The sequence below is a fragment of the Eulemur rufifrons genome, chromosome 7 (assembly GCF_041146395.1).
Source record: "Eulemur rufifrons isolate Redbay chromosome 7, OSU_ERuf_1, whole genome shotgun sequence".
Classification (NCBI taxonomy): Eukaryota; Metazoa; Chordata; class Mammalia; order Primates; family Lemuridae; genus Eulemur; species Eulemur rufifrons.
In genome coordinates, this window is record NC_090989.1 from 223,032,186 (window position 1) to 223,044,222 (window position 12,037).

General features: G+C 38.3%; 1 protein-coding gene across 3 annotated transcripts in view; it reads left to right on the forward strand.

Moving 5' to 3' along the window:
* The first annotated feature begins 618 nt into the window (after window positions 1–618).
* The window catches only part of PTAR1 (protein prenyltransferase alpha subunit repeat containing 1), a 38,336-nt gene continuing 26,917 nt past the window's right edge, over window positions 619–12,037 (forward strand). For all 3 annotated transcript variants that reach the window (XM_069474130.1, XM_069474131.1, XM_069474133.1), the window contains exons 1-2: window positions 619–728; window positions 10,067–10,236. In XM_069474130.1, coding sequence (XP_069330231.1) covers window positions 643–728; window positions 10,067–10,236 — 256 coding nt within the window. In that variant the 5' untranslated portion in view covers window positions 619–642. The remainder of the gene's footprint in view (window positions 729–10,066; window positions 10,237–12,037) is intronic.

Genomic DNA, 12,037 nt, shown 5'->3' on the forward strand with positions numbered 1-12,037 from the left:
TTCCCTTTCATTGGCCTTCCTTTAATGAATTCATTTAAAATTTTTAATTAACTTTTTTTTAAAAAAAGGGCTGCTTTTAATTTCAGAGGCCAAAATTGGCACGCAGGTACAAAAGGAGGTCACCAACACGGTCAAATAGGGACGCATTCCGCAGCGAAGTCTCTGGACCTCCTTATCCCTCTGGCCCGGAAAATAAATCGAACAAGCTCTCAAAACGCTTGGGGACTAACTGTTCAACAGGCCTGCACTACCAGTTAACTTTCCTCCTGGAACGTCTCTGGCTCTTGGGGAGTGTCTTGAGGACCTCTTCCTCCTCGGTTCCGAGTAGACTAAAAATTAAAATAAAATAATAAAATCATTGGCTTCAGGTAACTTTGCAAATCAATCTACTGCATCCTCTCCGACGCTGACAAACTGGATTACCGGCGCCGAGGCAAAGTCAGGGACGCCCCAGACAGCCGCCAATCCTACGAAGCACGCGCCACGTCCCTGCCAGCGGAAGGCTGACCCGGAAGTGCTCGGCGGCGGCCACGGCGGCGGAAGCGCGGTTAAACCAGAGCACACGCGCGCGCTCCCCGCGGAACTCCCGCCGGCTCCCGGCTCTCCCGGCGGCGCGCCGGAGCCGCCGCGGCTGCCGCCAACATGGCCGAGACTAGCGAGGAGGTGGCGGTGCTGGTGCAGCGGGTGGTGAAGGACATCACCAACGCCTTCAGGAGGAACCCGCACATGTGAGTCGAGCGCCTCCGCCGCCTCCGGGGGTCGTCGGGGGTGGGCGAGGGCGGAGCCACGCCTCGAGCCGACCTCGGGCGGCGGGCTGACCGCAGGTCCTGGCCCACGCGCCCTTCTCGGGCGGAGGCAGAGTGAGGTCCGGGCGGACCGTTGTCTGCCGCCGCCGGGCCGGCTTTCCGCTACCGGGACTCACTCCCAGGCGAGTCCCTGGAAGTGACCTCGGAAATTCAAATCCGAACGACTTTGTTTCGCTCTCCCTCCCTACCGTTTCCCTGGAGTTCACGAAACTCCAAAGACTTCCCCCGTAGGTACATGTCCGACATCTCTTTAAGGTACACAGGCACACACAGCACTATGGGTCTGTGTATGCATTGTAAACACAACTCTTTTGAGGCTCATCCCGGGCGTTGGCAAGAAGGGGTTACCGATCCTCTTATTCCTAATGGGCCAAAAACCCCTCCGTTTACTAACTAAGGGTAGTTTGAGGCTGCTTTTCACTTTCTCCTTACTTATCACACGATTGTAAAGTGACTGATAAAATACTGTGGTTCGAAGGTGAACAGCGTTCTCAAGAGAAGATTCTGTGGGCATAGTGTGGAGTCTGGCATAAAGCAGATGAAACCTCGACACTTATTAGCATAAGCTGATTCATAGTTACAGGGAACATATAAACTCATTTTTATCCCAGCACTGCTGCCTTCTTCAGCAGGACACTACAGGACTGGCACATGTAATACCTTCCTCTTTCCTTTTTCTTGGAGTACTCTGGGAAGATACCACCAGAGTCTTTACTCTTTCTGACACTTCTGCTTTTATGTAACCAGTGAAAAGGAAGCTATTAAAAGAGAGAGAGAGATCTACAACATTTTAGAAAGGAGTAAGAAGCAAGAATGTAACTCCTTTCCCATTCCTACTCCTTTCCAAAGGAAAGAAATAGGGAATCCAGTTTCGAATTATTTTCACTTTATTGTTTTTGGAGTTTATTTTTAATGTTTTCTTCTTTAGACTGGAACACATGAATTATTTTTTAAGCATTCTAACCCCTTCAGCTTTTCTGCCTAAAAGAGTTGCCAGACCTACATCTTAAAAGTGTTTTCTTCCTCCAAGGTGATGATTATAAAAGAAGCCCTCAGATGTCTTGCTCCCTTGTGGCACACAATTGGAGACCTGCAACTGTGTCTCATTAAAAAACAAAACGCTGCTGGCCTCAAAACACACCTGCCACCTCTGACAGCTTCCACTTCCCTTCGCTTTATAACTGCTGCCTTTTTCAAAATGAGAGTATTTGGAATGATTTCCTGGCAGTATCCATAGTGGTTTCTGGGTCTTCTAAAGAATGCTTTGATGCCTTGTTGTGTATCCGTCTTTCAGTCCTGTCTTGAGAATGGGAGCCTTAGTGCAAATAAGAGACATCCTCAGAAAAGAAAAAAAAAAGTTGGACAAATGTAGGGCCTATTTTCTCATCATTGGTGTTATTTTTCTAAAAGAAATTATAGCAGAGCTTAGAAGTCTAATAAAAATGCAGTAATCATCTTAGTTTCTCTTGTTTGTGGTAGACTAAATAGAGCATCGTTATTTCATATTTGAAGAAACTGAGATTGAGTGGTCACTGGCTTGGCAGGTTGACAGTGCAGTTTGGAACATGTCCCAGTTCTTCTGGATGACACTTAAACCAAAACTCTTAAAGGACTTTAATGCCACACCCTTAGTAATTTTTTTTTACTGTGAAATCTCATTAATATATTCTTTATCAGTATATAACTTAACAATTAATAAGCATTTGGGTCATTCAGAAATGAGATAAGTTGGGCATTGAAATAATTTTAAACAATTTGTATATGGGTCTGAAACATTTAAATAGCTTAACCTAGTAAGTCATCAGCTATATTTTAGTATATATTCCCTACTGTAAAACTGTCTTCAATAATATTACTCTTCATCTTTTAAAATGTCTTATAATTTGGGCTTTCCAAATCTAGCCCTTTTACTCCCAAAATAAAGTGGCTTTATTTCTAATTAAAAGGGAAAAAAATGCAGTATCTTTAAAGTTAGTGTCTGACTTTACAGTATCTAATTAAACTTTCAGTATTATAAAAGGTTTTCATTTTTAACCTTTTTCTTCTTTTCTCCAAACTCAAGATAGATTTTAATTTTATTAGCCAGTGTCCACTCTATTAAATATATTGACTTTATGTAGAAATAGCCAGAAAGAATCAAAGATACAGTGGGTGAGATGTGGGTTTTGTTCCTGTTCGATGTGAATAGGTACTGTCTCTCAGCCTCAGTTTCATCTTGATCTTGTGAGGCTGATGAAAATACAGGAAAATCACCTCACACTGTGGCACTTAATTGCCACTAGGTAAATGTTAGACTTAACCTGAATCCCTGTGCTCCTCACCGAAAATATATTAGCCAAATGATTGAAGAATGTGAAGTCCTTTATAAGCCAGATAAATACTGTACAAATGTTGTTTGTGTAGTTGGCTGTTAGAGAATTGTCTTGGCTTCTCTAAAACGGAAGGTGTGACCTAGCAACGGGCATTAACTTAATGTGTAGACCCTGTGCTAATGTGGAAGACAACTGTCTACAATGTAATTAGGGTCATGTTAAAGTTCTCTTATCCAGCAAGTTATTTTTTATTACTCTATTAAATATTTATTGAGCTGTCACTGTTTATGAGGTGTTATAGGTACCATCTTCACTGTATGGCACTCAGAAATTTTTGTGATGATGGAAGTTTTCTATATCTATGCTGTTCGGTATGGTTCTCTCTAGCTCTTAGTAGCTATTGAACACTTGAAATGTACCTAATGCAAATGACGAACTGACTTTTAAATTTTATTTAATTTTAATCGATTTATACCTAATGGCCACACATGCCCAGTGACTACTTCATTACACAGTCCAGGTCTAAGTGCAGACCTAAGACCTACCTGCATGAACAGTAAGTTAACCCTGCAGAGCCTACTCTGCTAGCCTTTCATGGCAAAGGCTGGGTATTTCTGGGTTGGGCCTCTTAGTGGAGATGCGTTTTAAGCTGAACAGTAAAGTCTCGGTAGGATTTATAGTCTCAGAGAGAATTAGAGACCTCCATAGGGAGCAGTGACTTGACCTAGATTAACGAAAATGTGATTGAGAAGGTACAATAGGGCCAGGTTATGGGAGTCCTTGACTCTTTTTTTTTTTTTTTTTTTTTTTGAGACAGAGTCTCACTCTGTTGCCCGGGCTAGAGTGCTGTGGCGTCAGCCTAGCTCACAGCCACCTCAAGCAATCCTCCTGCCTCAGCCTCCCAAGTAGCTGGGACCACAGGCATGCACCACCATGCCCGGCTAATTTTTTTTTAATATATATATATATAAAAAAATAGCTAGTTGCCCAGCTAATTTCTTTCTATTTTTTTAGTAGAGACGGGGGTCTCGCTCTCGCTCAGGCTGGTCTCGAACTCCTGAACTCAAACGATCTGCCTGCCTCGGCCTCCCAGAGAGGTAGGATTACAGGTGTGAGCCACCACACCCAGCCAGAAGTCCTTGACTCTTTAGCTTTATTTCTCTCATCCCATTTATACATTCAGCAAAAGAGCACCTCGGTTTGACAGGCATGGAGCCAGTCTTTGGGTATACAGGGCTAGGAGCGAGCTGGGTGTAGTTTGATGAACAAACCAGACATGGTCCCTATCCTAATGGAACTTTAAATAAATCAGCACCCAGATTATAAAAGAGCCAGAAAGAATAAGAAGGGTACTTTGAATGAATAATAACAGGGAGGCCTAATTTAGATTAGAAGGTCAAGATAGTTCTTTTGGAGGAAATAGGATTTAAACTGACACATGAGGAATAAGGAAGAGTTGGCTCAGGGAAACACACTTCCTAGGCAGTGAGTAGGCCCCAGTCAAAATTTTTGATTAAGGACATAATAATGAAAGGCAGTTTTAGATTGTCTGCAAGTTGAACTGAAAAATAGAAAACCACAGAGTCTACTGAGCTTCTTGTACTTGATTTTGTTTTTTTAAACAATAGTGTAATACAGTTGTAAAAGTTTTGGTTTAGAGTTTGACAGTCCTAGATTTGAATCTTGGCTTGTCATTTACTATCTGGGTATACTTAGACAGGACTTTTTCTTTATCTATAAAATAGGACTAAAATTCCTACTTTGAAAGTTTGTTGTGCAGAATAAATGAAATAGTATATATGAAACCTAACACAGAGCATGGCATATAATAAACAGTGAACTGTAATGATTTGTATAGCTTTTTTCTAAATAAGGTCAGTAATGTAATTTCAGTCATACACAAAGTTGGTAGTCCTTAGAATTAATGAGAAAGCCTATGAGGTCTCTGAAATATCTTAATCACCAGTAAAGTTTTAATTATCAATATGCAAGGGTCCGTTCATTTAGATATTTTATTAACTCTCCTTTTTGGTCATTCTGGAAAGAATTCCACTTGGGAGGTGGGGGGAGTAAAAACCAAATAACTGCCATTAGATTTAAAAGATGTTTAGCATTTCCTAAATCTTTGAGAATTGAATATTTTTTGTTGCAAGAAATGGTCCAAAGCCTGGAAGAAGTGGTAGTCAATTGGTGCAAGGTTTGGTGAATCTGGTGGATGACAGAGAGTTTTCAAGTCCAACTTCTGTAGTTTGAGCAGCGTCGTTGTTTGTGCGACTTGGTTGACAGTTGTCTTGCAAGAGGATTGGTCTGTCTCTATTGACTAATCTTGGCTGCTTAATCACAAGCATCTTCATCATTTCGTCCAGTTGGTTGCAGTAGATGGCCTCTGTAATTGTTTGACCAGGTTTCATGATTGTCAAAATGAATCCATTTTTCATCACATGTAACAATATGGTATAGAAGTGGTTCACCTTGATGTCGTGACAGTAAAGAAAGACAAGCTTTGAGACGATTTCTCTTCTGACACTCATTTAATTCATGTGGTACCCATCAATCCATTTTCTTTACCTTGGTGATTTCTTTCACATGATTCAATATTGTTGGAATAGTAATGTCAAACTTTGCTAATTCACACATAGTTTGAGATGGATTCACTTTCACTACAGTTTTTAAGCTCATCGTTTTCCACCGTGGTCTCAGGTCCCCCATGTGGCTCATTTTCAAGATTAAAATCACCAGAACAGAACTTCTCAAACGATCAGTATACTGTACCTTCGTTAGCCATATCCTTTAGAAACACTTGATATTTCAAGCTGTCTGCACTGCACTGGTTCTACAACAGAACTCATATTTGAAAATAACACGAATTTTTGACTTACCCATGGTTTCACAAAAATTGCTCTAAAAAAATTTGAAAGATAATCACAAACCAAAGCACGCATTTGAAAGACTGAGGATGTACCTTCACAATAAAAATAAAAACGAAGTGTCAAAATGAAATGAAATGTCAGAGATAACAACTGTCAAACTTAGTACTTAAGGAAATCAAACATTTCCTACTTAATAACCTAATATTTAGTAAGGAAGTAACTGGAGATGGATTTGATATTTATAGTATTAATACTTTTATTGCAACCATTAAAAATATAAAAATTAATTATAGGAAAATGTTTAATGTGAATTGCTAAGCTTTTAAAAAAAATTATGGAAGATTATGCCCAAAATAATCCCACTTTTGTAAAATACTTAGAAAAATAGGATGTGTACTCAAACATCAGTAGTATAGAATGGTGATAAATGGCTCAAGTTTTTTCCCCTGAGTTTTCCAACTTTTTTTGAGTATGAAATTAGAATTTAAGTAGCCAAAAATCTAGAATTGATCTAACTCCTGTTTTGTTCTTCACTCCAATGTCAAGGGGTTTGGGCTAAGTATTAGGAGGCCCAGATTCTTAACTTAGCTGCTAGTATTAATAATGTGACCTTTGGTAATCCCCTTAAACCTCATTGGACCTCAGTTTCCTAATCTGATAAAATGAGAGCCTGGAAGAATGAGGTCCCTTCCAATTTTAAAATGATTTTGGAATCCTATTCTAATTGTCTGAAAAAAAGTGGACTATGACCTAAGGGACTAGGCACAGAAGTCTGAAGTCAAACGCACTGTTTTGTGGAAGCTTACTGACCTACCTATCTTTCTAAAGTACGTGCTATATTTTTTAGGAAACAGCAAAACTCTGTATCTTAGGGTTACATAACTTGACAAAGGCTTAATATTCTTTGCCTGTGCTTCTGTTATCTATTAACTAAGGAATTTTAGTGGCTGATCTCAGGTTCTTAAATGAACTGATAATGATATACTTCATCTTTGCCTAGCACTTTTGAGTTTACCACATTCTTCACATTGCATTATTTGGTTTCATAACAAGCAGAGCGGGTATTATTATTCCTGTGTTTCAGATGAGGATACTGATTGCAAGTGACTTGCCAACTTCACATTGACTGTCAGTGGTAGAATGGAGACCAACTACTGGAGAACTCTGGACTTCGTATCAAGTGCTTTTGTTTCTACATCTTACTACCTTTATTTTCCTGTGTTCCCCCGCCCCCCCCACAGTGCTTTATATTCTCTTTTATGACTGTTTTCATTCTTCTTACATGAACATAGCTGCCAGGTTTCTCAGTCATAAAGTTTGAAAGTTGTAGAAGATCTAGCTCTTTTCCCTTACTGGAGATATAATGCAATTCCAACATTTTACAGATGAGGAAGCTGAGGTCCGTTAGAGGCCAAAATGACACAAGATATTTATATATACATACACACACACCCCCCACACGTATATATCCATGTATCTCCACATCCATCCAAGACTTGGACCCATGCTGTTTTCAGTATACTGCATTAAAAGAAAATCAGAGATAATGTTCTTTTGGAGGATTGAGGAGTAATAGCCTTTGAAAACTATTTGCATATTACCAGTGAAGTGCAAGGATAGTCAGCCTTTCAGTAAGCAGTTATCGAGCACCTTCTATATCCATCATTCTTGTTTTTTAAGAGTATTTCTTGAAAGAATGGTAGCCAACCAAAGCAATATGTTTTTTAATTGTGCAGATGGCTCTTTGTTGTAATTTAGGGTACCAAATTATTAGTCGGGCATTTTAATTCTGATTTAGCTAGTGAGCAGGACAGGTTTTTACATTGTGAATTTAAGTTAAAAAAAATCCCTCCGAAAAACAAAATATATCCAGAACCTAGGATTCTTTTATTCTTGTTACTATAATGTTTATATTATTGACTCTTGCATTTCGTTGAAGTGTTGTAAGTGGTTAGTAGATCTCAGAGAACAGAATTTCCTGAAATAATTACATTGAGTGTTTTTTTTTAAACTAATTTTTGTTTATTTTGTAAATGTTCTTTAGATAGTAAAATAAGAACCCCAGAAAATACCAGAGATTCGGTCATGTATTAGTCAAGTATAGTTAGATGTGGCTAGTTTTTCTAATAGTGAATTAGATAGATTTCAGGTTAATATTACCAACTATAAATACAAAAATCATATTTTGAAATACTAGGCATTGACCTCGGGTGCTCTCTCAGCATTGTCCTGATTTTTCCTACAGAACTGTATTACTGGAATGGTAAAATGACATTTTATTATATATAATATTATAATATTGTGTCAATATTATAGATATTGACACAACTCCCCAGTAAATCTGTTTAGCTCTTCAAAATCTGAGATGGCTTTATTTATTTTTGTGTGAGAACCTAACAGAGTACCCAGTGCATTGTGCTAATAGGTACTCAGACAATGTGTGATAGTATTGACATGGTATATTGGAACACCTTGGAGTCAGCTGAACCAGTTGTCAGGACAAAAAGCCATAGGTCCCAAAATATACTTGAGAATTAAATTATCTTGAAAGAATTGTTAGTAACTTGCAATCCCTGGGATACCCTTGTTTATTGATATATCCCTATGTCACTAAAGAAGTGATCAGTAGAAAGTAAGTTATCTCTGAGATATCCAGTTTAGAGTTTTCAGGAGGGAATTTATTTTAGATCCACAGGTGCTACTAATTTGTGATAGTGGCCTAACCGCCCCCGCCGCCCCCAAAAAAGGGGTATTTCTTATAACCTGTGATTGAACAGTTTTCCCCTTTTTTCCATCTGTCAGACTACTATCTTTTTGGCAAGGGAATCCAGGGACATAACAGATAAAGTCACACACAAACTCTGAAAAACAGTTCTTTATTCTGTTTTCTAAAGACATATTTAAAAAATCTATATTGACACTCTAAAAATGTTATTTCACCTACTCTTGTTAAAAGATTTCTTGTTACTCATTCAACAGAGGACATTCTGTTTGGGAAAGTATGCTTCATGTGTACGAGAGTTATAACTTCCTTTATAGTTGAAATGTGTGTGTAGGTTTTGTAAAAACATTTTTATGTTTGTTGGTTCATTTACTATGTAAGTTAAATGCCCTACGTAGTGTTTATTAAATCTCTGCCTGTAACGTAAATTGGCTCAAATTGATGTGGATTGAGGGATATAGATGCTACCCCAGATGAAAACGATCAAAATCTGAAATGTAATTTGTGTTTTTTAACATTGATTAGAGTAGCTTTTTTAATTTAGTAAAGTATAAAGAAGAAAAAAATGGCCTAAGATTTCACTAAGATAACTTTTGTTGTTAATTTGTTTCTTCTCCACATAGATTTATTAGCAGGGAAGCATAAACACATTTGTTGACATTTTTTAAAAATAGAAATAATATGTACAAGTGATTAGACAATTTAAACTATAAGATAAAATCCTTCCTCAACACCTTTCTCTGTTCAAAAATTTCTTGTTATCCCTCTAAAATTTTTAAATGCATCTATATATCTTGTAAAGAAATTACATAGAAGGCTTTGTGCTATACACTGTGTTCAGCATTTTGCTTTTTTTTTTTTCATTTAATATAACTTAGTGAGCTTTTCATACCATCATATGCAGATCCACCTCGTATTTTTTAACAGCTCGATCACATGAATGGGCCATGTTTATTTTACCAGATTATTTCCAGTTTTGTTGCACTGTGACAGTGAACATCTTATTCATATATTTTGGCATGGGACCATTTCTGAGCACTTGAATTGCTGGATGAAAGGGTATGTGCATTTAAAATTTTGAAAGACATTTTTGAATTGCCGTCCAAAGATAAGACCAGTTTTCACTCCCATCAATGGAGAGTACAGCATACTACTGGTTTTCCCATGGTCTTGCCAGCGTTAACAAACTAGTTTTTTGTTTTTTTAAGTTTTACCAATCCAGTAAGTAAAGTAAATATTTTTAAGGAAAGGAAATCTATGGGTTTTTTAAAAATATTCTGTGGATTAGAAAATTTTTGAAAAAGCTAGTATTCTTATCTTTAATTCTTTTTTTCATTGTTTGTTTTACATTTTAAGAGATGAAATTGGCCTGATCCCATGTCCTGAAGCTAGGTATAACCGGAGTCCCATAGTCCTGGTTGAAAACAAACTTGGTGTGGAGAGCTGGTGTGTCAAGTTCCTTTTACCATATGTCCACAACAAGCTCCTTTTGTACAGAACGAGAAAACAATGGCTGAACAGAGATGGTAAGTGTGAACAGAGATGGTAAGTGTGAACAGTCTCTTCTTCCTTTGGTTTTTAGGAGCAACATGGGATACAGTAGGAAGAGCCCTTGTTTGGGTGTTGGCATTCCTGGATTTTAGTTCTGATTCTTCCATTCACTCTCTGGGTAGGTGGTTAACGTCTCTGTCAAGTGAGGTGTTTGGACTAGACCTGTAGTTTTCAAATTTTACATCCATAGTAATTATATGGAAATGCCTCAAGCAGGATTCTAGGCCACCTCCTGCAACCAGAACAGTTCTGATTTTATCTGTTTGTGTTGGGGTCATTGTAAGATTTTATTTGAAGAAACATCCTATGGCTTAAAAAAAAAAAAAAAAAAAAGTTTAAATGTCACTGAAGAATACTCTATTCCCTATGGGCTCAGTCTCTGATTTCTAGTCCTTTAGTATTATATGACCAATAGAACTCATTTTTGCAGCAGTCCAAATGAGGTAACAGAGGCATGATGGTGGTAGCCGTACTGTGAACCGCATGATTTACGAATGTGCCATTGCACTGTGAATCCCAGTTGAACTCTGGCTCTCTGTGTCCTGTTCCTGTGCTGAAATGAGCAAAAGAAATCCACCCCAGCATTCATTTCTTCATTCCTGAGACCGTTCTTTACTGCATCAGACAATCCTTAATCATTCTACCTCATTTCTTTTCTTAGTGTTCCACCTCTGTGTGCACAGATTCTGTTTATCATTTTAGGCTCACCTCAGGTCTCACTTTTTGGGAGAGTACTCATGTAAGACTATGTCCTCTACTGTTTTTGTAGAGCTTCTTCCCCTTCCCACATATAGCAGTACCTTCCAAAGTGCTCAGTATGCCCAGGGGCTGATTTTGAATGAGAACTTTGTTTCCTAGAGAATTTTAATTGCCAGTTTGGTAGCCATTACCAAGGGCCTGCTCATACCAGAAGCTGTTCTGAGTACTGTGGGGGATAAAAAGATGAATAATACATGGTCCCTTTATTCAAGCGTCTTACAATTGAGTGACAATCTCTTTCGGGGTGGGAGCTGTGGGGAAGAGTGTTGCCAAAGGTATGACATACTGATTTCCTTTAATTTCTCTCAGCACTATCCTTAACATACTATCATAATAGCACTTTTCCCTGTTTTGACCATAGAAAAGGAGTCTGATTTTAAAATTTAATGAGCAGTGATTTCTGTTTTCTGCATGTGATTGTTACACTCAGTCCTCTGATATATATTTCTTAATTACTAATAGAAGGCTATGCCTAAGTTTATGGCATAAACTTTAAGGCATAAGTTTAGGCATAAACATAAAGGTAAGGGTATTTATCTGTTGTTAGACCCTCTTTAATTCTCTGTTCTACCACTGTGTCATAGGTTTCAGTAACACTGAGGTAAAAGGTTAACAACATACGAATTTATCAAGTTATATTTTGCCAAATCTGTATTGTTTATGTTCTGGTGCACAGAAATGTATAATGAGCCAATGCATAACTAACTTTAACAGGGAGTTAGAATGATTATCTTGTAGAGAAGAAACAAGAATTTTAAAATGTTCAAGGCTATAGTTGCCCATTCGTGTATGCTAGCTCTCAGCCTACCTTTCTGTGGCCTTCCAAGTTCTTTTCTCCATTTCTCTGTTTCTTGTCCTCCTGGGCACTGTACTACCTACAGGCTTTGCTGTGTCTCCTCACCATGTACTTTTAGTCTTAATAGGCCCAGGAAGACCCAGGCAAAAGATGAAATTAGTTAAGCTCACTGACAGATAGCTGGCATCTAAACTTTGAATTCTCATGCAACTGTGCATGTG